General features: G+C 40.8%; 2 protein-coding genes across 2 annotated transcripts; both read right to left on the bottom strand.

The window, feature by feature from the left end:
• Window positions 1-381: 381 nt before the first annotated feature.
• On the bottom strand, window positions 382-20656 carry hhat (hedgehog acyltransferase). Its single transcript, XM_080482097.1, has 12 exons — window positions 20448-20656; window positions 19236-19380; window positions 19078-19142; window positions 18463-18576; window positions 18179-18373; window positions 15782-15994; window positions 15319-15496; window positions 13873-14023; window positions 12263-12298; window positions 7675-7876; window positions 7029-7173; window positions 382-1115 (listed from the first exon to the last, which is right to left on the bottom strand). Exons 2-12 carry the CDS (start codon window positions 19354-19356, stop codon window positions 1030-1032), a joined length of 1506 nt encoding a protein of 501 aa, XP_080338223.1. The 5' UTR covers window positions 19357-19380; window positions 20448-20656; the 3' UTR covers window positions 382-1029.
• Window positions 20448-26332, bottom strand: myoz1a (myozenin 1a). Its single transcript, XM_080482098.1, has 6 exons — window positions 25856-26332; window positions 24176-24262; window positions 23650-23831; window positions 23280-23556; window positions 22212-22374; window positions 20448-22134 (listed from the first exon to the last, which is right to left on the bottom strand). Exons 2-6 carry the CDS (start codon window positions 24258-24260, stop codon window positions 21900-21902), a joined length of 942 nt encoding a protein of 313 aa, XP_080338224.1. The 5' UTR covers window positions 24261-24262; window positions 25856-26332; the 3' UTR covers window positions 20448-21899.

Genomic DNA, 26332 nt, shown 5'->3' with positions numbered 1-26332 from the left:
TTGAAATGCTTGGAGAAGTCTTTGTGAGTTTAAAATGAGGGACTCATTGGATTTATGAGCCATTTTCAGGGAAAAGTGAAGGTCTTTTCTCATTGTCTGGAGGTGCTTTTTAAATTTTTTAACTGGTTTGTGGAAGTGCAAATCAGCAGAGAAAATCTGAGGGTCATTATTCTAATTGAGGTTTTTTTTTTTACTTTAATTTTCAAGAGGAAACATTGTAGGAAAAATTGAGGGTGAAGTGCTTGATAATAAATCAAAGTGTAATAGATGATAGATATCTTTTGTCATTCAAACATATACATCATAGGCGCATACATGAACAAAACTGCTTTGCAAAAGGTTCAACTTATGTCACAAAATGAACAATAAAAGGTATAAAAAAACATTGTGAAAGACTTTAATGAAAAAATGTTTACCTGAACAACAGTTGCAGATGATATGTAAAGACTTACCAGAGAGTTTAAATGACAAGAATGGAACAATTCCCACCTGAAGAGAGAAAGGTGGGGTTGTGGATGGATTCATGTGGCTAAACAAAACACAGGAGACAGAAAGACCTGTGATTTGTTTGGTCAATGTGCAGCTTGTTTTATTTATGTTTTATACATCATTGCTCAATAAGCGCCTCATCAGAGCCCTTTAACAAAGAGGCTTGGAGTCCACATTTTCCTCCAGTTTCTTAGAGTAACAGTGTTTCCATGGAGCTGACTGGGTAGAAAACATGCCTCAAGGCTGCTTTTAGGGCCTGCCCCTTAATTTACTGTCCTTTTTTTTTTTTTTTTTATATATTATTACCGTTTGTGTGCACTGATATTTAGGAATCTCTCCCAAAGTTTTCAGCTAACAGACAGATTTTGCTGAAGAAAGTGTCCGCTCAGCTGCACCTCAGCCAGCTCTGGGCAGGTTCGGTGGCTGCGAGCCAGCGTCGCCACTGAGAGTCTGGCTGGTGAGGCGAAGGCGCTGGAGTCAGCAGGCTGCTCCGGCAGTCCGGTGGCAGGGATTCTCACTTCGACGCAGAGTCAAGGTGACTCATGGTGGGTGCGAGGACCGCTCCAGTCCGACCTGAGCGAAGCAGTAGAGGAACGCCAGCATCGGCGGAGCCATGGTCGCCCAGCCTGAATAGAAGGAACAAACAGCTTTTAACTGCATTAGAGGCTTTTAAAGTTGGGTGAAGCCTCAAATAACAGCGTCACACATGCTGCGTCTCATGTTTAGTTGTCATTTTTGGTTGAATGGTACACTTTGTAATGTGTTTCACATCGGTTGGGATCCGTAAACACTTTTTATTTGTACTTGATAGATGCTTCCGGATTTAAATATTTTATCTTTATAGCCCAAAACGTACCAATTTGTCTGACTTATCTTTCCCCAGTAAAGCTCATTTTATTTATAATTCCTTTAGAGTAATTTCAAGTCACATCTATTTATAGAGCATTTTAAAACAACTACGGCTGAAACCAAAGTGGTGTACATAAACAGACATAAGGATGAAGTGCAATAAAATACAGTAAAAACAATAAAATGGCAACAGTAAAAACAGGAGCAGAGTCTCAAACTTTAAAAGCCAAGGAAAAACTGGTTTGAAGAATTGGTTGTAAAAGAGTATTTTTAAACTATTAACTAACTAATCATGTTTTATTAATTCTCTTGGGGAAAGTCATTTTTCTGCATTGACCCATCTTATTCCTAGGATACGGTGGGGGCTGATGGGGGTCAAGGGTCTTGCTCAGTGTCGAACTTTCCGCTGTGGGATTCAAACCGATCAACTTCCGATCACAAGTCTGATTCTCAAGCATGTAGTTCCACCACTGCCCCTCAAATTGATAATTAATACTTTTACTTATTTTTTAGCATCATTACTTCTAAAAAATGTAATCCCCCTGATCTCTGAATTCTTCAAAGCACAGTGAAAACCATCAATCTCTCCAGGAAATATTCAGCGATGGAGGTCTGTGATTTGTTGCAGAGCCATTGCTTTCATTAGAGAATCACAGAGGATTTTGTTAGAAATGGCGACAGCTATGTGAGGATGTTGTCACTTTCTGTCAGGCTGTGCGGCGTTAGGGTTTCTCCTCGTCTTCTATTTATAGTGGCGTCTCGTAGGGTCGAGCAGGCAGGTAAGGACAGCTGTCTTGCACCTCCTCCCCGACTGGCCGGACTCCAGATTATCTCCGTAACCTGCACCTGCACCCACAATGCTCTATTCTTTTCCATTCATGTCGGAATAGAATTCAGGTACGCACTGGATGCTTCACGCACAGCTGTAGTGCCAGTTTCCTGTTCACAGACCAGAGAGGTGGGCTCTGGCCAGGGGGAAAAAAAAAAGCCTTATTTACATGCTAAATACTAGTTTCCCATTGAAGGTGACGTTCGCATTGCGTAGTTACACTTGTTTTCGCTTGTGTTGTTTCCAGCAAACACCAATTCATCATTAATGCGGGTTTAATTAAATTAGGCGCATTCTGAGGTGTTTTCATTTATATAATTACTATAATATGCATAATCTGACTCGTACATTCATCACTCAAAGCCGTTTATCCTGCGGCTATGTCTGCACCCCGAGCCAAGGCATCCCTGCGATTTGTCTTTGCAGGTGTGTAGCTTTCATTAGCGCCCTCAGTGTGAAATATCCTCCAACTTGGACTGTTGTTGTTGTTGACTGAAAGTTGGAAGAAGCACACGCTGCGAGCCAAACGTGAACAAACTCTTGGCCACGGCTCAGGCGCGTGTGCTCGCATTTTTTATTTTTTTGGAACACAGGCGACTCGCTACAAAAATCTGGGAGAGAGAATAAAAGAATAACCTATTTCCCTCGGTTGCACGTCACTCTGGCTGCAATCACCGACGCGCTGTAATTACACCAGTTTTCTTGAGCCCTTCAAGTTTAACTACAGGGCAGGAGGTATTTGAAGGTAACACAGGACTAAAAATACTGTCGAGCCGCTTGGCGATCTGAACAGCTGGACGTCTAAATGAAGTAGTGGTATGGTTAATCAGGTAGCATCTCTTTGGATTGATTATCGATAGAGACGAGGGCCATCGAGACAGATTTCTTATCCAGCTCATCCGTTATTCAGAGCATCGTGTTCAAGATGGAAATATATATCAGGACCAGATAGAATCTCACAACTATGAAGTGAAATCACGAGATTTCTATCAGTAGAGAGTTTCAAACTCCATTTTATCCGAACATCGATGAGATAAGATATTATGAGGAATTGGTGCAATGTACACTTAGGAACATTAACTTTACTGACAATGAGTGGAATAGTGTCTGTTTCGAGTAAAAATACTGTAAAATTATTATTATTTTATAAAACTTCTATACAGTTTTACTAAAACGATTCAAGACCAAAGAGCAAAGTAATTTACTCTTTGGTCTTTTTTAAGACCAGACTTTTGAATTACCTCCTGTTCAAACAGTAGGGGAGAGTGGGGCAACATGAGCCAGGGGGTAAGTTCACCCACCCCTTGCATCCAGGTACACATTGTTTGTCATGTGACCATAAATTCAGGAAACACCCATCATGTCCATCTTGCTGTGATGCAGAGAAGCACATAGGGGATGGGGCTAGTGATTTTTATTTTACTTATTTTTTTTTTTACACAAAAATACACTTTTTTGCTTGTCAAACTCAATTTTCTGCACAACAGGTAAAATGACTATTATGCCAAAGCAAATTTATCCAGGTCTAAACTTCTACATGATGCATGTTGGTGACTTGCTCACGTATAAAATCATGTGAATCACTTCCCTAAAGATTAGCCTTAGTTTAAAAGCTACCTCATTTTGCCCCAAACTGCTGGCTGTGGGGTAAATTAAGCCACTGGTTCAATGGTCTCTGACGTATTAAATGGTATTTCAGTTGAGTATACTCAACTGGTTTGGTGTGTTGGTCATGTATCAACCACTGTAGAAAAGGTATCAACCTACAAGATCAAAACAAACTGGGACTCAAAGCCCCTTGAGGAGATGGAGAGAGAAGCCAATGATGTCAAGGGTGGAAAGTCCATCAGATCAGTGGCAAATTAGATAAATATTGGCAGGTCAACATTGAGCAGAGGCTTGAAAGAGAAGGAGGCAAAGGAAGAAAAAAAACAGTAGGGTACGGTGAAAAAGCAGAAGCACAGAGGGTCTTCTCAGAGGAGGTGGAGAAGGAGCGAGCAGACCATGTGATGGTTTCAACCTCCCTTTGCATTCAAGGAAAAGGAAGAGACGTCATTCCTACGGAGTGATGAGCTGAAGAAGTGACTGAATGTAAATCAAAGTGTGGGAGGTGAGACCCCTACTCACAAATATACTGTAATACGTATAACTCTTGTGTTTGAGGCTTTCATTTACAAATCTGGTTGGACTTTAGGGAGCTGTAACTGTTGTCACATTTATGTTTTGGTACTGAAGGAATAGTCTTGCTTTGTCAAGAGGACGGCTGCCACACACTTTGAGATCTACTGTATTATATACAACTAAGAATCTGCTTTATTGGAATAAAATAACTGTAATCTTACTGATGTCTGATGAAATGCCCACCCAAAGTAAAATGACTGTAATTTCATTGCTATTATGTAGAACTATGTCGAAGTGAAGTAAGAGTCTTGTCATTTTTGACGTGGCGTGCTAGAACAGGTATTAAAGTTGATTGTCTACTGAATTAAAGCATAAAACCGTCAATATTGTAACATTTCTCTGTCACTTCGCACTCTTTCTGGCTTTAAAGTCATTTTAGTTTTCAGATGGTTTCCAAACATAACATTCAAACATACAATATAAGACTCTGCACATCTTTGGTCGAAACATACGAGTTGGGACACAGAGTGTTCACTCAATCAGCCAAACAGTCGCTTTTCTTTTGGTGCATTACACCTGTGGGGAGGGAGAGCAATCGCACTGATGCCTGCGCCACTAAAATCTGAGACGAGTTGATTTAAAAGCATTGATCTCATGTTAATGAAACCACAGCTGCCCCTCAGAGGTTTATAGTGCCGCCACAGAAACGGTCTGAGGCACTCTTGGTGCGTTCGTTATGTTCGTGAAGGCACAGAGGTTATTAAGACGTTTATTAAATGATCTATCTTAACATTTTCAGCCTCACTTCTTCTCATGCTGTGAATACATTTACAAGAATGAAATATTCAGTTTGGTTTATAGCTCTCATTCTGAATAATTCACTCCAGAAACGGAATTTCCAAACACCCTGTTCTTGTTTTCAGCCTCATTTTACATTATTTACACCAACACTCCGGTATGGTGTGTGTGGAAAAGGTCAGGAGTGCGAGGAGAAGGATCATTTTCCGCACAATTTGCCAACAGTTTTTACTATCACAATAAAGCTCGCCTGTGACCTTTATCAAGCTGATTAGGCTCATCTTGGAGACCGAGTGACATAATCAGATGAGATGGAGTCATAAATGACAATGAAGGAAAAAAGCGTAACGAAAACTAGAGAGAAAAATTGTGACGTTTGGCAAAATCTAGAAATAATTGGTGTCAACGCAATTGTCCTGCGTGGTGGAGCTAAAACCTCTTTTATTCGACTACAACACAGCTCCAGGTGGACAGAAAGCAGCGGCGTCAAACACAAGGCCCATGAGCCAACACTGGCCCGTAAGAGGCTCCAATCCGGCCCCCCAAACCACCAAGCCATCAAAACAATGTCAAAGAAATCGTTGGTATTTTACACCAGAAAGTATCATTGAAATGGTTTTTATGTTGAAATTGTAGCAATTTTCAGTAGCAATTGTTTGCTTTTGCAAAAATATCAACATTCTCATCACGTCTATGCTGTGCCACAACGAAGGAAAACTTAAACTGAAATGTTACTATGGCCCTATTTTACCGGTCCGGAGGGAGTGTCCTGAAAAAAAGCTGGTTATTCCACTTTGGGAGCAGTTTTCAAAAAGTTGCATTTTCAGTGTCCCCGAGCGCCTTTGACCTTTGGCCTCAGAGATGCATGTTGTCCGTGTATATGGGTTTTCTTTGGGTTATCTGACTTCCTCTCACAATCCTAACAGATGCTTGTTGAGGCTAATTGGGAGCTCTAAAATGCCTCGAGGTGTGGCCCTGTGTGGAACTGTGTTTAACTACGACCTGGCCTATCCCCTCACAACCCTGCTGGACAAAACTGTAAAAAAGAGGATTGATAGAAGCTGAATTTGTAAAAACAAAAGTTGGTTTACTCACCTCCGTTAATATGGCATATTTCACTTTTTATAGTCTTTTTATAAAAATGTGTGTTATGTCCCACGACTTCGCACCGTGTTCTCAGCACTAAAGTGGAACTGTATAAACGACTAGCTGGTGAACACAGTGGTGCATTTAGCAGCTAAAGCATGCTGATATTTCCTTTAAGAGTGTGAGGAGACAAAGAAAGAGCCAGATGGAAGACGTTAAAAAGCCACACTTTACTTTAAGGGGTAACGGCGACGTCAACATTATGTTAACTGCCGATGACTGGGTAGAGAAAACATTTAATCTGCTTGGAATATCAGTAAACTCTTAATCATCACCTAAAATCATATGCAACATATGATAATATCAACCAACGCTGAGTTCTCTGTATTCACTTCAGGCCAAGCCCAGGAGCAAGTGCAGCTCACACTGCTTATCATGAGCAGACAGGCTTTAGGAGGCCCTGCCATCTTGCTTTAGGTACCAAATGAGTCAAATAAAGACACGGGGCGCAAAAGAGGCATTGGCACATCCATGAAACAGATGTCTCTTTCTATCTGGGAGAGTTTGCCCATGCAGATGCGTGAAATAGCCTCACAGAAAACGCTGCTAAATATACAAACCTATTCAACATCACTGACTGTACTTTCTTTTATTGTCTTCTAGGTGAGAGCTAGACTCACCAAGCTGGAAATTTGCATTTTTAGGAGGAATTAGTGGTTTTCTACAATGCTTGTGAATAAGTAAAAAAAAAAAGAAACCACAAAAAAACTCCCACAACTAATAAACATGATCGCTAACCAGCAGTGTTAGCAGTGTTACAATTCCTCTTAAGTGAGGACTGTGTAAGACATTTTACCTTGAATGAAGACACGCTTCCAGAAGATTCTGCCTACATGTGTCCCTCCGAGGAACACCAGATTAGAGAGGATGAGCATGGCGGTGGAGAAGGCAGAGAGGAGGGCGACGCAGCGCCTTCTCATCGCCGCGGAGAAAGTCCGCTCCTGGGAAATCAGCAAAAACAATAAGCAAATTGAAGGAGAACCACAAGAAATTTCCACTCTAAATCGTACAGGGAAGATCACATAAGCGCCTGCCAGTAACGAACAGCGTGACCGTAAACAGGGAGGATTACACTGTTCGCCATCAGACACGAGTGCAATTTTACTCTGAAGCGTTGCTAGAGGCCGGAGGAATAGCTCCAATGGCTCCACTCTGAATGCACTGGAAGCAGACTTTAGCTCGCATTAATGTTGTAATAACTATGCACGCCAATTAGATGTGACAGGATCGAACCTGTTTTTTCCTGGTCTGTACTTAGTGTAGTGGCCCCAGGCATTATATCTTATTGAATCGGATTACACTGTGTGACCTCTTTATTTCTGGCTACAGGAAAGATTTCATTAGCCGATCGATGGAAAAACCGGGGATTCTAATATTGAGCCTGATGTTTTTCAATTAAAAAAATTTTTTTTTGCACCGGCAGATGTACACGTCTGACTCACGACAATGGAGCGAATGAAGGCTGACTCAAAGAGTGACTTGAATCCATTTTCCAGCAGGACTCCGACCCAGTTCATCAGGGCCCAGTACTGTAGGTAGTCGTGGCCGCCGTGCCAGAGGCAGACAAATCCAAACGCCAGGCCTGTGGACATCATCTTTAACAGTGGGCCGTGTTGTGACCCTCCCAGAGGCACATAGATATATCTGAAACGAGAATAAGTAATGTGTAATTAATAATTTAAGACAGCGGTATTGAGCAAGTTAGTGAAAATTAGTTCTTAGTAGTGGAGTAACTTTCACTTGTGATTAGGAAAAGGTCCTTGTCTATTACTTTTAACCATCTCCCTCAATTAAGATGTCTAATTTATGCGCACACAGCTGTATTGTTGTGGTGTCGCAGTGACATGATAGTGTGTTTATTCTATAAATCCATTCATCTATCAATAAATGAATCATCCTTTATCTATTATTTATTACACTCTCAAAAAGAAAGATAATATGTGGAAGGTAATTGAATTTGTCAGCTGTATAACCTTAACATAAGGCTGTAACAACCAATTATGTAATAATGGCCAATGACCTAATAGTTTGACAATTTTAAATATAAAAAAGCCCAAAACATAATAACATGCCAAAAGTGTAATGAGATATTTTAAGCCATTGTTGTTCATTAAGGAGTGGCATTTAAGAATAAAAAATCATTTTAAAATGTAATAACTGCTGCCAACATTATCAAAATCTTTTTTTGCAGATTTTTTGCAGTTTGCTCATCAAAAATAGGTATTGTATGGTCGTCATAATAAGGATTCATAATATGCAGCATAGTATTTTATTACATTATCGCTTGGCTGCAGTCAAAATGGCAAAAAATTATCACCTTACTGGCAGTTATTACGTTATCTTAAAAGATACCCTTTTGTAATGAATATGCATTTGTAGAATGAGCAGCAGAGCCACTGAAAAACGTTTCATAAATTACTTAACATATGACTGTTCAAAGATGTTCATCTTTTAAACTTAAAAACCCCTATAAGAAAAGGATTTTTCTTTCTCCACGTCAGTGAATATTGCAGCTTTACAACTAAAAAAGCAGGCCAACGCGTCGATATTAATCTGTTGCAATAATTATTATTATATTTTAAAATCAATTCAAGACGGCGTTCCTCTCCACTCCACGGGACATCAATCCATACAATTTCTTGACAATGCGTCAAATAGGTTAATAATTCACGTGAAACCCTTGACACACATTTAACCCACTTTCTATGTCAGATTGACCTACTTCTTCACCACCGCTGTCTGCGCCGCTCTGTTCTGCTAGATAACCACTGATTTCAACGTCTTGGAGGAGAAGCTGATGAAAATCAGTCAAAATTAAAACCAAAATATGTTCTGACGAAATGTATCAGTGTATTAATATTAATGGAGAGCAAACAGAAGTTATTTTTCAATGGCTCAAATGAGGTTACGCCGTCTGCGTTTTAAAATAGCCGCTGCATACACCCGGGACTCGCCAGTCATGTGAACATCCCACCAATTACCAACAAATGTGGTGCAGGTCACCAAGAAAAATGGCTCTGGCTATTGTGAGAAGTTGGTCCGTCCCGGAGGTGCAGACGCCGCCTGAACACGCTACGCACAGTACCGACACACGTAACAAACACCTCATTGTGTGTAGCGGTGCTGAGCTGGGAACTAATTATCTCAGCCACCCTGTGGCTAATCAATGTCCCTGAAAGATGAGCCAGCGTTTTCTTGAGCCTTAAATAGCGCGGCCAGCTCGGCCATATTGGAGGATGAAAGAAGGCGCGCAAACAGATGGAGCCGTACCGGAGTGCTGGATCGAGAGCAGACACTGAATACCTGCGCATAACCGCCGTCTACTCATCAAATTAATTCAGGGGCTCTACACAGATGTTAATCAAAGTATGATAATTTTGAGGTATACATTACTTACCTGAATAATCAGTGTGTTATGTAACATGTGATTATTTCAAGCAGATGGTGGCAAACAACGTGCTGACAGGCTTCATAGGCCGTCAGAGGGAATTAGTCTGGCAAATATGATTGTTGATGTGCGTGCTGTCACAGACACGCAGGCTTCGCCACAGACACGCAGGCTTCGCCACACATTTAAATACATTTGAAAAGTCTTTTGTATGTATGAACTAAAAAGTTTTAGCCAGCTTTTAAATCTTGATTATGATAATTTTGGTCATTGTTTATGAAAATGGTTGGGAATAATATTGCAGAACCAAAAGTGACATATGACGTGTGTGTGTGTATGTAAGTGTGGGTGGACAGCAGTTTGGGGGGTAATTTGGATGCTTGTGGGGTGATATTTGTTTTTAAGTCTACCTGCTGATGTTTAGCGGAGTCTATATCCTCTTTCAGAGGCGAGGTAGACGTCTGTTTATGTCAGGAGTGACAAAGACCTTTTAGTTCTGGGGCCACAAAGAGCACACATTCTTCTTAAATGGGCTGGGCTGCTAAAATTTTGCCATGAAAATCTTTAAATTTAAAGTTTTTCTTTGTTGTTGCACAGACTATAAGTGATAAAAGTGTCCAAGTTTTTATGTAAGAAACAAGAGGCTTGTTTTTTATCTTGTTCATATTTTGTTTAAAGCAGAAAAAGCTTAAGTTTGGGAAATCTTCACACTGTATTGTAATCTGGGAGTTGCTTTTTCAATAAAAACATTAATATATAAAAAATTCTAAAAAAGTTATTTTCATAAAACCAATTACAACTGAAGATCTCCATTAACAAAAACTAAATAAAAAAAGTATTTTTTTTTACCTCTAACATAAAATATCTAAGAATAGAACCCCAAAAATATTCCAATTATTATATAATAAACCAATAAAAAAAAAAACTTTTGTTTTCATTAACTTTTCCATTGTCTGTTAATTTATTGAAATGCTCTGTACATTGTAGTCAATGTTTCTCTTTTAATAGTACCAAGGTTAAACACTCGAGTCCCTCCAAACCCACCCATATGCCTTCGCACTTAAAAATCCACAAGTAAAATTTTCCAGGATGTGGGATAAAACATCCCACGTGGAGTGGCGATAACTGAATCAGTCACCCTGCAAGAGCTTCTTTGTTGGCCGATAAGTGAATGTGAGTGAAACGGAGACCCTGAGACACGGCGGCGTGCGGGCACTGAATGCGTAATGGAATGGCGAAGAATGAGCCACTTAGCTGTCCAGGGAGACGAGGGTGTCAGTGGTGAGTCATGTGGAGCACATCATTTAACACCTACGCACTCCTCCAGCGCTCTTCAGATAAATTCAACAGAATTTCAAAACTACATTAAAACCTCTTTAAAGGCACTTTTGCTAGAAGGAACGTCAGGGCATTGTGTCACGGATATTATTTTGCATCTGCAGTGCCGTAATTGCAAGTGATGCCATTAGGCGGGAGAAAACAATTTCCAATGGACACAGATTAAAAGGAAAGCTTGCATTTGCAATTTAAATCCCGGGGATCTTAAGCAAATTAATTGGAGCCACTTTGAGTCTGATATGCTTTCTTTCATTGCACGTGAAATGCAGACAGACGTGTAATCCATCACAATGTCAAAAAAAACAAAAACAACAGCCAATAAAAACACTAATTAGTAAACAATAACCAAGACAGGGAACCTTTTCCCAGACTATCACAGTGTTCTCTGACAATCGAGGAAACTGTAGTGTTGTAGCAACCCGCGTCTCCCAGGCAGACCATGAACTCCCAATAGGCTGCACTCAGCAGAGTGTGCATCATTAAAAGCAAACGAACTAATAATGTGCGTTGTCCAAAGTACAAGTGAGCAAACACAAAATGCTCCCATTACATATGCACATGTTAAACAGGGAGGCATTACTCCAGGGTGCAGGAGCTGGCGACGCAACACGAGAACTATTCACAGGCAACATGCAACCTCATAATCATGAGAAAGCCGACATGCAAATGCAGGTTCCCTATCCATTATGATGAAACATGGAGGCTGGAGGACGACACCTTTTCTGAGGTTATACAGCTGGCAAGTTCACAAATAAGACCTTTTAATGGATGGATGGATGGATGGATGGATGGATAGATGGATGGTTAGACGAACAGATGTTTGACGGATGGATGGATGGATGGACGGACGGACGGACAGATGGATGGTTGGATGGACGGATGTTTCATGCATGGATGGACCGACAGACGAATAGATGGACAGACAGATGGACAGATGGATGGTTTGATGGATGGACGGACGGACAGTTTGATGGACAGACGGACGGACGGACGGATGGAAGGTTGGACAGACTGACCAACGGGTGGACCGATGTTTGATGGATAGATGGAGGATGGATGGACGGACAGGCAGACGAATAGATGGACGGACGGATTGACATATGGATGATTTTTAGGGGTGGATGGATGGATGGATGGTTAAACAGAAAGACATACAAATGTAGAATAATTGAACTATAGAGAAAGACAGATAGACATGTAGATAAGAAGGCAGATAGACATTCTAGTTAAATGACATTTAACATTTTTAGTATAAGCATTAACATCTGAATTAGTCCGTCCACGCTCGTGGAGTGCCTCCTTACCTGATGAGCCATCGATACAGCCCCTCATCAAAGTGCCTAACAATGGGGAAAAAAAATGCATATCTGAGTTACGAATTAGCATAATAATATAACACCGAGACAAAAACACTTGTGGGCCTCATGTAAACTGGGACCGCTGCAGTTCGTATGATGCCCGTGTGTGTTTGCGTGCCTTCTGTTTGTCATTAGGAAGATTAGATTTGGCGCTGTGTACATAAAGCAGAGCAGATTCGTCAATGGTGTCAGGCTTTATGCATTCCATCAATGTTGTGGGCCAGCTCAGCACACGCCGGCTGCAGCGGAGAGCGACGCAGTCAGCATATTGGTCAGTCCAGTCTACGGCTGGCGCATTTATTACCGCCAGAGCAACATGCAACCCTGCATCTACCACTTTATGTGCCCGGAGTTAAGGGAGAAGGAATGATTGTGCAATAAGAATGTCACATAATTTTACAGTATACGTGTGGGATAAAGTAAAAGGTTGTTCCAGAAAATGTTTTTAATTGTATGTGTGCTGTCTAAATTCTGCTGAAACATGCAAAGAGCCGTGCGATAAATCTTTCCCCAACGAGTGAGTTTTAGTGAGGTATAAATCCAACTTTACATTGATTTTTACCAGTTTCACTGGAATAATTTGTGTTGCAGTAGAAATTGAGGAAATTTTGGACAAGTAGTGAGTTGTTACCGTTATTTTATGCCAGCCTACATAATATTCCTTCAGTTAAATGAGCAGGAAACAATAATAAAGAATGCATTTCACATTATATTTCGAGGTTGTCAAATACATATCGAGGTTTTTTTCCTTTTGGTAACATGAAAGCCATATCATTTTCACTTTCATATGTCTGAGTAGCCTGAGATGTTTTGTATTCTTCGCACTCTTTATATTCAGATGTCTTGCTGAATAAGGTGTTTTTCCCGGAGAGCTTCTGCACTGTGCGTGACCATTACTTTGAGCAATTGTGACCCCTTCAGTATGAAGCAGGCATGATCTTTTTATGCACAATCGTTTTCCATTTCAGACGTGGTCTGTGACTGTAGGAGTGTTCGATAGATGTACCTCAGTAAAAGACAAGTACTGTATATATTTCTATGTACATGCAATCATAGAATCAGAAATATAAAGCATATTTCTAGTGTCTGCTGTAAGGCTGTGGAAATATCTCCTGCATGTTCTTCAAAACGGACCCACATTACAATCTGCACTCTATACCTTTTGTTTTTAACTTGTATAAAAAATCCCCTGTTACTACTTTATGAACGCTGCTCAAATCTATTTTCATTTCAGAGGCAGTACAATTCCTAATCTGCAAATACAGACCAGGCCAGATTGCACGAATAATCTGAACGTGACTCTGAACGAATCATACAATGCTCCTGGTGTGGAGGTGACCTATTGTTCTGATTGCCAGTAATGACCCAAAATGAGACAATTTTCTGTGCCCAGTCTAAATGTGATTGCCAAAGCACAGCAAGTACTCGAAGCACTTGACATTAAATGTACCTTTTCCTCAAGGATACAATGGATGTCAGCTTTTCTAGTTGCTGAAGTGTTGAGGAATGCTGGGAGAACAATATAATATTGATTTAATAATGCTGTGTGGTCTTACCTCCACATGCCTGTGAAGCTGTACATGATGCTGACACAGCGAGGGAGCTTCGGGGGAACCAGGTCATCCAAAGTTGCAAGCATGCACGGAAGGCCAAAAAGTACCAGATACTTAACAAAGAAGAACTGGACAAGAGCCAGGGCCAGGCCGCCTATAACAGGGGAAAGAAAAGGACATGTTGTCCACTGAGTTGATGCATGAGAACCAGAAAGAATGAGAAAGCAGGTGGGTCGGGGTTTTTCGACAGAGAAGAAGGGACATGAGGTCATAATATTATGGCTGACTCAGAATTTCCTGATACAGTATCCCACTATAATGTAAATGTGTCCTGATGTAATGATGTAATAACTCAAAAACACGTTGTTGTTTTTTTTTTACATCTTTTTATCTTCTTGCTCTTCATCCATTATGTCTCGTTGTCCTGCATGGCAGTAAATACCCACTCTTGACAGATTCAATTAATGAATCCATGAAACCTGAAAAGATCTGCCCCTCAGCAATCCACTTTCTCTACCATTATTAAAAGACTGTGGTCAATCACAGACAATAGTTGCTCAACCTGACCTCATGTTTGCTTGTCCATGATCCATAGATATGTCCCCTGCGTGCTTATGGCAGCTCTGGGGCGAGTAATTAAGAAAGTGACTGATGGAAATTACTTCAAAACCCCAGTGGTGCTTTCAAATTTGAAATTTACTAAGATGAGGGAGTGCATTTTAAGAATTATGCTTTACAAGAGCATACAGCAGCTGCCAGAAGGCAGATGGCCAGAGTCCTTTCCATTTAACTGCCATTTGATTTGTGTAAAGAACATAAAAGACAAATACATAAAGTATTTCCCAGAAGGTTTTGTGGTTCGAATAAGGTAGTGGATCCTAATGTTTATGTTTTCCAAGATTACCTTTTTGATTTCTGAGTGACACAAACAATTGTCCACATTCCTACTTCCACTTACATAGAAGAGCAGGAACTTTTAGAATAGTCTAAAAAAATGGACAGTTTCCAATATTAAAAAAAGTGTCTACTAAAGAAACTCAATGCAGGAAAGGTATTTGCTGTGCAACATTGGTTCCAAGTATACCTTATCAGAGTCTTGACATGTTTTTACCCTCTGTGTTATTTTGGTGAATCGTAATATGCAACAGTTCCATTATATAAGCACAAAGATACTTCAGGTTCATTAGGGAACAATAATGGGTCAAATTAGATCACGGTGGACCACCATCATCTGAGTAAATATTATTAAATACAGCACAATTTGTTTTTAAGAAAAGTGTCTTAATAAACCAGGTTAATGACTGAGTCAGTAATCAGCATGCCGCGTGTGTGTTGTCAAACCCACTGGGAAAATGAATGTTTCTAAGTTTTGCATTTCAAAAACATATCCAGGCCATGTGTCTGAAGCGGCCGGGCAACATTAAACCTGAAAGAGTATGAAAGCCTCACCCAAGGCCCAAGGGGGCAGTATCTCAATGTAGGTCTCGTTAGACTGGATGGAGTGCATGTACATAACGTGGATCATGTATTCTGCAATGCACCACCACAGAAGGATCCGTCCCAGTCTGAGCACCAGGTAACCGAGAGCTGACGGTTCTCTGTCCGTCTGCTCAGCGGGCCTCTGCATCTGCAAATGAAGCGAGGGAGCATGCTGTTAATAATGCAGGTTGAACCTTTGTGATCATAAGAAGGAAAGCCGGAGAAAAAGAGGTGCTGTAGTAGATCTGCTCCACAGAAAGCAACTTAGGTGATGTAAAATATGCCAACAGGCAAAAATTCAACTTAAGCTTGTAGTAGTAACCCTTACTGATATACTATGGTCTCAGAGACGAGACCTGTGCTCCACACCAAAATAAAAAAGCCAATTTGACTAAATCATAGTTTATTTCAGAGTCGCTTTACTGGCCCTTACCTGCTCTGTGTAGTCTTTATATGTGACAATTGGTCCATTGTAGAAGAAAGGATGATAGAAAGTATACGACAACAACCAAGAGAGCTGGACAACTGCACCAGGATCCACAGGGCTCCAGCAGTGCTCCAGGCTGAAGCTGATGAAGCGCAGACCACAGACAGCAACGCTGAAGAGCAGTAGATAGTACTCCTCTTCAGTTTTATACCAGCCTCTCTGCAACAAAGGGAAGGAAGGCCAATTATTTCTGCCACATTCCAGGGAAATTCGTACATTAATGATGGGATTAACGCAAATTTAGACAAGCGGCGAGGAATATGTGTCAAAACTCTCCCCAAATATTAAGACAACTTTTAATGAGGTCTGCTAAGAGATGCTGGAAATGCGGTTGCTTTTGAAGTTGTGTTTGAACACAGGACTCAGCTGCGTGCAGCCGCACGTGATTGTGGGGATGTGTGCAGGAGGGAAAGAGGTAGATTTGAGCTCAATTTCACTCTTCCCCATTGAGATTTCCCCATTGAGATTGAGAAACTACTGTGACTGCAGCGCTGTTGCATCACTTTACCTGGGCTCGATGCTCAGCTTTTCACTGATGGAAATTCCATCCAAGTAAGCGATTAAAAGAATACTAGAAAAGAATCTTGAGGATTAAGAAAACAAAACAAACCCAAGTTGATTGATTGACTATTAAAATGCATCTCCAATTGAAAAAACAACAACTGATTGTTCTTCATTCAATCAGAAAACAGAGACATATCCTAAGTATACTGAGATTCTAAAAATTCCACCTTTGAACAAAATATATTTATCTTGTCCATCACAGGGTGGCAGAAAATATAGGACACCTAGTTTTTACTCATCATCTATTCATCCGGAAATGCTGGAAATAAATGAATGCATAATGTGAAGTTACATGTATTTTAGCCCAATCCTCTTGGTATCTTGCGCCCTCTTGTGTTTCTTGCCAATATGACATTTGGTTACAATCAAAAGAGGTACATCTAATCATAAAATCAACTTTTTGCATCCAAAAATAGATGATTTTGTCCATTTAAACAGTGCTGCTGTGGAATAGCAAAACCTATTTTTGTAGAATCATTTGTGGCTTCAGCAGGTTTTTTTTTTTTTTTTTTTAGCTTGAACGCAAACAGCCAATCAGATACGGAGACCAATTTACCAGAGTGGTGACAGTTTTCTGTTCTGCCTGGAGACTCAGACGTGGAGTTTGTGTAGACTGTAGGCACAGCAAAGTTTCTCTCCATATTATAGCAGGCATAACAGACCTCAGAACTATTCATACTTCCATCCAGCTCCAAATTTTTTTGTCTATGCCACAAAATTCATGCATGCAATGATTGTACTGCAGTAATAAGTATTGCAATGGAATCATTTGCAACATTTTTATTTCCTTGTGTATTTTTTTTACCCTAAATAGATCAATATAGTAATTTAGTCATTCACAGCTACAGATATGATAGATGGTTCACAAAGTTATGGGTGTGTGGTGTTTTCATAAAATGACTTTCAGGGTAATTGTGTGAGGGACATACACATGTGAGGTTGTTATAGAAAAATGTACATTTAAGTGACATCTGGCTTGAGATATTAAATGTGTCTGCATACGGCTTATTCTGATAACAAGGACGCAGTAAATGCCATGTCCAAAGCGGAATAGTGAAGCAAGCACTATGTGCTTAAATGAGGAGTAACTGTGATGCACACATTTCTTTATTCTTCTCAAATGAAACATCATAAATGTAAGAGACTATTCTACAAATAATAAAAACTGTCACTGTTTAGATGATAATCATTGCTCATATCATCTTTGTCAAACAGTTTTTCCACTAAATTATTCACAACATAAATAATTTAGCATAGGGGCCTTTTTGATCTGCTACACACACCTTTTGTTTCATGTAAGGCATTTATGATTCAGGTTATTGTAGATGCAGTGAGAGTGACACATTTCACTATTACCTCAATTTCACAGCCACATTAAATGTCTAAATGTGTGATAGAAATGTAGTTTTGAGGACAGACTTTGCGACCAAAACAAACAAGGTGTCACGGGCAATATTTTGAAGGGTTCATTGCAAAATCATCAGTGACAGTTGCAGCTCAGTCCAATCCATCCATCCATCCATCTTCTATATCGCTTTTTCCAGCTAGGGCGTAGCGGCTAGAGTCGATCCCAGCTGACTATTTTGAATTCAGGATACACCCATCACAGGGTAAATCACACACACATTCACACACACACAAGCCGCTTAAGAGTCACCAGTTCATCTCAAACAAATGCTTTGGGACAGTGGGAAGAAACCAAAGTACCCGAAAAAAAACTCAACACAGGGAGAACATGCAAACTCTGCACAGAGTATCATGCAGGAAGCATTACCTTACCTGGATTTCTTGAATTGTCTGAATGTGCAGAGTGGAGAGCAGCAGCAGGTTGCACGCCCATGACAGAGCAGGCATCCGCAGCCGGGCGACTAAAAAAGACAGAGCAAGATGCACCAGCAGCACGCTCACACCTTTAATCCCTAATGCACAGCAGGCGGCTAAAAGGCCGTATATTGTTACAGCTGGTACCCTAAGCTGTTGGAGGAACACAAAAACAAGGTCTTGAATCATCCACAACTAATGCCTTTATTGGGTTTTCGGCTTGTGAAACAGCTGGTTCCTACCTTGGGGTAAAAGATGCTGGTCAATCTTGATACCACGCTATGACCAATCAGAGTCCAGAGTAAGGATGTCTTGGCCCATTGGGTCCAGAAACTCCACTCAAAATCAGATGAGTCCTGTGGGGGTGAAAAAAACAACACATAAATCTTTTCAAAGAAGTCTTACAACTTTTCCCGTAAAGCAAATAATTTTAATAATAATAATGGCTTGGATTTATATAGTGCTTTTTTTCAAGCTGACTCAAATACAGAATACAGAGACCATTATTCATTCACACCAGTGATGGTAAGCTACGTCATAGCCACAGCTGCCCTGGGGCATGCTGACAGAGGCATGGTTGCCATTTTGCGCCATCAGCCCCTCCGACCACCACCAACATTCATGCACCATACGAGGCAGTGTGGGTTAAGTGCCTTGCCCAAGGACACAACGACAATGACTGTGGGAATCGAACCTCCAACGATCTGGTTATTGGACGACCGACTCTTCCACTGAGCCAAGATCACCCCATTTTAATATGAATACAATTTTTGTTTCAGTGACGCTATTTCAAACTGCGCTCTTCAGGCTTACAATAAGATGCATACCTTAAAAAATATTATCAGTCATGGGCTTACCCTTTTAAATCCTTCAAGGAGTCCTTTTCCCAGATGGAACTCTCTTTCTAATCCTGCTTCGTGCTCTGAGGTTCAAAGCAAGAGGAAACGGTTTTATTTTTCATTACATATTCCACTCATTTTAGCCATCTACTGTACATTTTATACATCTACCTTACCTTTGGAGAATGTGTGCAGCTGGTAGAAAGAATACAAATGAGAAAAAAAGGACAATATCCAATATATAAGGATCTCTATCTGAGGCAGCGGGGCCAAGTGCGTCTTTGATTTTGATGTCATGAGGAAAATCTGCTTATACTTCACCTACAACAGAGAGACAGAAACACAGACACTTAAACTGTAATTTTATACTTCTAAAGCACAAGAACACCCAAAGATGAACTTCATTTATTATATGGAACATAGCTACACATCAGCGCTAATCCCTACAGCTAATTAAACTAAAGGAAATTTTGTTTCATCTTTTATATTTTGTTTAATCATGGTTGTTTTCATTCACTGTTGGAAACGGTCTGCCATAATGTCAACATGCAACATCAAAAAACTAAATCAGTTTGCCAAATATTATTTCTCCAAAAATCTGAAAGAATTTTTAGATTGATTCATTTAATCAGCTAAAGGGGAATGGACACAGAAGTTTAAAGCACTCCAGAGAAACATTTAACATGTTTTAACCAAATATTAAAAACGTATTATTGCTCTGATATGACATGCACTGAAAACACAATTATTATTTGTAATATTGTATTATTATATCTCAGAAGTAAATCCTTAACTGTGGCTTGAAAAGCAAACAAAAAGACAAAAAAGGATTTTGGTGAAATAACCAAAAGAAACAAATAACATGTACACACCGTAATAATAACAACAGAAATAAGAAACAGAAGAGACGGAAAGCACATTTATTTATTCCATTTATTTGCAACTGCCGCGCAGAATGTTTTGAAGTTTTAAAATGTTTTGCAAATTAAAAAGTAGGGCGGGGGGGGGGGGGACTCTTAAATAGCGAAATAAAATGTGCACGTTTTAACTCAGAGTAGTTTACTGTTGTTGGACGTCAAAGCGTCACGGAACTCTGCAGCTGTTGCTGGGCAACAATATTCAGCGGTTGCTAGGTATGACGTAGTCCCGCGCGCCAGCAGTGCCACAGCTCCACAAGCTACAGCTAACGCTAACATCTGCGCCGACTGAACTGCTGCTTAACGTGGTTTACGACAAGACTACTAACAACTCGCCCAGTCTGTGCGTACACGTCTTCTTGTTTTGACCGTTAGTATCGCCGCCACATTGCTCCGTTTGAAGGAAACTTCCCTGAGCTCGCCCGACAGCTAGCTTAGCCAGCGAGCCGCCTGAGCCGGTTGTAGTGTTACCTAATATCAGCGAGCTGCCAGCTGGTGTTCATTCCTTTTAGATGTAAACACTGCATCCTGCTGGATGTGCTCTGACCTCGGATCCCGTTGTCCAACGTTCAAAAAGGGACTGAAATATCCTTCTTCTGTTTCTCTGTTTCACTCATCCAAAGCACTTCCCAAAGCATGACCGCCCCCACCTGTGCTGGAGTGTGTAATCCCCCTACTGGAAGCTGCTGTTTATAAATCCAGTGATAAATAGCCAATAAACTGACGAGACTTTTGAATTTTTGGTTTTTTCTTTCATTGTTTATAACGCTTTTGCTCAATAATTTAATTTCAGATTAGTTTTTTTTGTTGTGGAGCAGTTCATCTCATACTAGAAAAGACATAATTTGACATCAAGTGTTTACGAGATTCTGGATTCAAATCGCAGCACGGTTCTCCAGTTTTCCTTCCAGAGTCCAAAAACGTGCATGTGAGGTGAACTGGTGACCCTGAATTCCCCCTGGGTGTGAATGTGAGTGTGTGTGGTTGTCTGTCTCTGTGTGTTTGTCCTGTAATGGACTGGAGACCTGTCCAGGGTTTAATCTGACCTTTGCCCAAAGTGAGCAGCTATTGGATCCAGCACCCTGTGACCCTGAATGGATGTCGAAGGTGGATGGATGGAGGTTCATGCTTCAAAAGTTATTCTTCATGTCAAACTTTGACTCATCATTTTCTTTCATGTTTTGTTGCTTTAACTTGATGAAAGGCCCCTTTACAGATAACTAACGTGAGAGGAAATCTCTCTAAATTTGTTGCATGGTGGTGTATAGTGGTCACTCAGCCACACAGATGTTGATGATGTGTTGATGAGTATTTGGGTTGCATGGTATGTTATTTAGTGACCTGGTCCATTTGTGACACTATCCTGGCTGAAGCAGGTATAAAAGATAGCTTTTAAAGTACTCTACAAGAGGAGTGTTTCAGTTTATTGTGGAGAAAATGAGCTGCATCAGCAACAGACTCTGCATATGCATCCTGAAGTAGATGGCTTCATAGGGCTTTTTTGGAGTTAAATACATGATCAGAGAATCATAACAACCGAAAATATGTGACATAACAAATATGGTCACAAGTTCACATTTTGACAGCATGCACAACAGTAACACAGCATCAATCTATCCTTCATACATGATTCATTCTTGCCTCATTGACAAAAGCTGCAACTTTTCTGAACTTAACAAATAAACATTAGATGTTTTAGAACAACTTCGGCTCCTTTTTCATACAATCAAATACAGAGCAAGATGACAACATGACCACGTATCACATGCTTTCAGTTATCCACACTGAAATATTCAAATCATCAGTATAACAGTTAATTGTAGCTCATCTATCCTGTGTGTGTGCATGCTCGTGTGTTTACATGCAGTCATGCATGCGTGTGTGTATGTGCGCAGCAGGTGTGATCACAGTATGAAAATGGTTTCACAGCTCGTCGGTCTCCCCATCAAAGGGCACAGCATCCGTCTCCATGTGAATGCTGGTCGGCTCGCTGCTGCCCACCCAGCCAATGGGTGTGCGGTTGAAAGAAGGCCGGCAGCCAACGTCATGCTGGTACACCACAGCGGGTTCAGGCTCCTCCTTGATTGCCTCAGGGTCCGGCAGCTGGAATTTCAGGAACTGGTTGGCCTTCTCGAAGCCGCCGAAGGGCATGGCGCTCCTGAGCAATGTGAATGCAGGGTTAATTAAACCTGGTCCGTTACGAAACACCTACAAATGCAGACCTGGACTCATTACCTGTTGAAACACTTGTACTTGGGCATGTCTTTACTGTCAATGGGACCGGGCATTGAGGCTTTCAGAGTAGCTATGAGAACCTCGTCACCCTTCATGGCCTTCTCCCATGGTGATATGTACGTCTTCACAAGAATCTGCTTGGTAGCTGCACCGCCTTTCCCACCTGTAGAGATAGTGTCCACAGCTCGGGTATGTGATGTGAAATTTAAGGATAACTTTTTTTTTGTTGATATGATCCAATTTTTAATTAACTAGCACATCATAGCTTATTGGATTGAAATGTATTGAAAGACAAGTCGATAACAGTGTTACTGGTGTTATGTGGTCTGGGTTTTTAGTTCTTTGTATGTATAGATAAAAAATAAAAATACAAAATTCTAATAATTTGGGTGGAGCATCACCAATTCCCGTCTCCCATTTGTGTGTGATAATCTCCAGCCATCAGTGATTGAGATCACATTAGTAATACAAGGAATCCACATAGAAATGTTTTAAATACGTGAGATTTGGTGAAAAGAAGAATTTATAAATAGGTTTTGGAGGAATTCTTTTTTTTCTTTACTGCAATTAGAAATGCCATAAATGCTCCAGGACAGTTTGGTTTAAAGTTGTGCAAACAACATTATTTGGGCAGGTGCATTGAATCATTAAGTGTTTGAGAAATCAAAATACCATAATCATAATCATAATCTCTCTGGATCTGTGAATTGCAGAGACCAATAAATTCAAAATGTAATCATCGCTGCTCTACTGGAATCAGTTTCTATAGATGATGAATCAACAATATAATTGTTTAATGCAATGATTTTGAGTTTTGGAAGTGCTCCTTTAAAAATGGAGAAACAAAAATGTCAAATATTAACTGTCAAAATTATATAGATCTTATAAAATAGTATAATAAAATGTAATGTTGAGTTCAATTAGACACTAAGTTTATGTGATCTGGTTGAATGTTGCTTTGGTTATCGTTTCATATCCAGAGATGCTATTTTGTGCTGTTTTAAATATACATTTGGAAAAGGCCATGCTCTAAAATAATCTTGTTAAAAATGGACCCAAAATACCAACCTTTTCCCGACCACTCACTCGACCCCCCGTCTCCTTTTCCATCACTGCCGCCTGGACCCAGCCCGCCCGCTCCTCCTGCACCTCCTGCACCTCCTGCACCTCCCGCTCCACCTGCTCCTGCGCCTCCTTTTCCAGGCTTCGGAGGAGGCACTGGAGGCCCCCCTGCCTGTCCAATGTAGTGATGTCCCGTCTGTTTGCTGACTAAATGCCCACCGAGGTTAATCATCCCACCTCCCATCTGACCTCCCAGAGAGGGGACAAACTTCTGGAGGCTGTCCTGTAAGAAACATGATAAAAATCATCACTTCTAATTGTGTTTTGAAGGTCTGACAGCAATGTGTACGGATTTTGTTTTCTCTCAGGCTCTCACCATCGTGTCACTGGTGAAGATGTCGGGGTTGTTCTCATAGATGAACTTCTCCACCCTCTTCTGCCTCATCTTGAACATCTTGGAGCCTCGATTGTTCATCAAGGAGAGCTCCTCCAGCATGATGTCTTGAGGAGACCTGATCTTCGTTCCCAGGTCCAGCTCCTCTTTCTCTGCCTGAGCATCTGGGTAAGCAGCATTCAGCCAATGGCAGAAATATTTAGAGAAACGTCGCAAAACCATGCAAAAGTATGGTAACTTGCAGGTGTAATAGTTAAGTCGATTAACTAATGTGATTGCCATATTCACATACACAGTATAGTATTAACCGCCTTGTGTTTTTAATTAGCAATTGCAACATGAAAAAGTAGAAAAAACTGCCAAAATTGACAGTTGTCCTGTGATGAAGTCCCTGTGTAGTACACATATGTGCAGCAGCTATCATCTATCAGCCATCTATTTTTGTATCCAGTATACGTTGAGCAATGTTAAATTGGTCTCATATTATATAATTCCATGTCAGTCTTACCATCCTGAGTGATATGTTGGAGGTCTGTTACGATCTTCGTGAGCCTTTTCCGCTTGTTTTGAGGGGCAGGTGTTCCCAGAGGCATGGCTGGAGGGCCAAGAGAGAGCACAGAATGTAATTCCAGGCAAATTACAAAACAAAAAAAATGTATTTGAGAGTGAAATCAAAGTTAATTGACTTTCCTATGAATATTTTACTTCAAGGTATAGATTTAACTTAGATAGCCTGCAACATTTCAGAATGTTTATTATAATATTGACATATCTCATTGGGGTTACTATTGTGATTCATAGTACACATTCATATTCAATACAAATATTTGACATGAATACAACTCAAAGGGTATTTTTTTGTTGTTTTGTTTTAATATTAAGCTCCTGCCTCGTAGGGCCTCTCTTCACCTCTAGTGCCAACAAGCACTGAAAGTGAATCCACAAGATCTGAATGTTTCAGACAGACAGACAGAGAGAGCAGGCCCTCCTCATTTTTCAAGTTCAAGGAGGATGTCAGTGACCTCAGATTCCCCGCATTCCCTCGTGAAGCAGATGTCCGCCCCATAGAAAACATATAGCTCATGGCCCGTTTCAGTTTTGTTTGGTGATACAAGATCTGTACACACACCGAGTTGACGTAAACATATGCACGCATTAGTTTAGGCGCAAATTGTGGATCAGGGAATTGTGGTACTGTTTTGTCCCCAGATCATGATTTATTGATAAAAGTATTCATACCATTTTATTGCATTCTCCAATCTACTGTATGGCTGCATTCAGAGAGGCAAATAAGAATGACTACTTTTTCTCTGTGCGTATCACATGATAAGATCCACAGCTTATCTCACCTCCTTTGTGGATTTGCAACACTTTCTTTTCCAAACTATTATAAATACACTATACATTTTAATCATTTTACTGCACAGACATCAGCACCTTGAGCTTCCACCCAAAGTTTCCTTAAGGTTCAATCAGTGGCAAAACATCACATCACATCCACAGTTCTGTAACTCAACCTACGGCAGCTATTTATAAAAGTCATTTCCAGCCAAGACATTTTAGCGACGTGTGATGGCGTCATTCAACTATCAAATGGACTCCACACAGAACACAATACACACCTACAGAAAACAATTCTCGGTGTTTGACCTTCTCTCGAAACAGGAGTGGCAACAGGAGCAGCTAATGGTTATTAACGAGGAGGATTTTGATGCTGTTTTAAGTTCTTTAAATAATTACAAGCTGAGAGAACTCTGCACTCAGGTTTTCCACCCCCCCCATCAGGATTTGGTGACACCATATAAAATCTCTGCAACGAGCATAGACAAGGATAGTCAGCACATTCACCCATTCCCTCTGTCATCTTAAGACGCACCAAGAAATACCAGGAAAATCTAAAAGCAGCCAAGTGACCAGCAGAGCTATTTTGCTTCTCTAATTAGTTTCTAATTCCTTTGGGGCATCAAACAGCTGAGGAACAATCCCAACTAAGCTCTCGAGATCATTTTCCATTATTTTTCCTCTCGACAATCAGCTGCACAACCACCAGAAATCATGAGCAGGAACAAATTGCTCATCAGTAATCCCCCCTCCCATTTTTTTTTTTTTTCTGGAGTCCAGATATGAAACCCAAGCTGTTGGTCTGTTCATGGAACAAAACACACTGACGGGATGCAGAACCACTCACCGAGTTTTTGTTGTAATCCTTGGAGAAGAGACAAGCCTATAAATACCAAACAGTGAAGAGGAGACCCTGGGCTCCGAGCAGGCGATCTTGATCGCAAGTTTACAAATCCCTCAGTGCCTCCGACCCCACGTATTGCTGGACCCTGGTCCCGGGAAGTGCGAAACCCACCCAACACTCAGATGGTAGATCGTCCAGAGGGTTGGGGTGTGTTGGTGTCAAGACGGGAGGAGGAGGAGGAGGAGGATGAGGTTAAGAGTATGAATAGGGATTGGGGAGGTGGTATCAAGACGGGGGGAGAAGTCTCTGTTGGCCAGCTCAAAGTGCTGATGGTGATATTAAGGGAACAAAATCATTCTCACAGATGGTTCAGAAGCCTATATTTAGTCGCACAGAACGAGGAGGAACTGGTCTCAGCTATAAGATAACCTCAAAGGACTCTGGGGTGTGTTTGGGGTACACAGAGACACAGGGCCAAGT

Source organism: Lipophrys pholis (genome assembly GCF_963383615.2).
Source record: "Lipophrys pholis genome assembly, chromosome: 15".
Taxonomy (NCBI): domain Eukaryota; kingdom Metazoa; phylum Chordata; class Actinopteri; order Blenniiformes; family Blenniidae; genus Lipophrys; species Lipophrys pholis.
Note: the sequence above shows the minus strand (reverse complement) of the source record. Positions and strands in the feature narration are given on the sequence as shown.

Coding starts and splice junctions, on each gene's coding strand:
- hhat (XM_080482097.1), bottom strand. CDS start 19,356: ATGACATCAAAATCAAAGACGCACTTGGCCCCGCTGCCTCAGATAGAG. Junction 18,374..18,462: donor CCAGCATCTTTTACCCCAAG/GTAGGAACCAGC, acceptor TTCCTCCAACAG/CTTAGGGTACCAGCTGTAAC. Junction 14,024..15,318: donor ACTGCCCCCTTGGGCCTTGG/GTGAGGCTTTCA, acceptor CCCCTGTTATAG/GCGGCCTGGCCCTGGCTCTT.
- myoz1a (XM_080482098.1), bottom strand. CDS start 24,260: ATGCCTCTGGGAACACCTGCCCCTCAAAACAAGCGGAAAAGGCTCACG. Junction 23,557..23,649: donor TCTTCACCAGTGACACGATG/GTGAGAGCCTGA, acceptor TGTTTCTTACAG/GACAGCCTCCAGAAGTTTGT. Junction 22,135..22,211: donor AAGTACAAGTGTTTCAACAG/GTAATGAGTCCA, acceptor CACATTGCTCAG/GAGCGCCATGCCCTTCGGCG.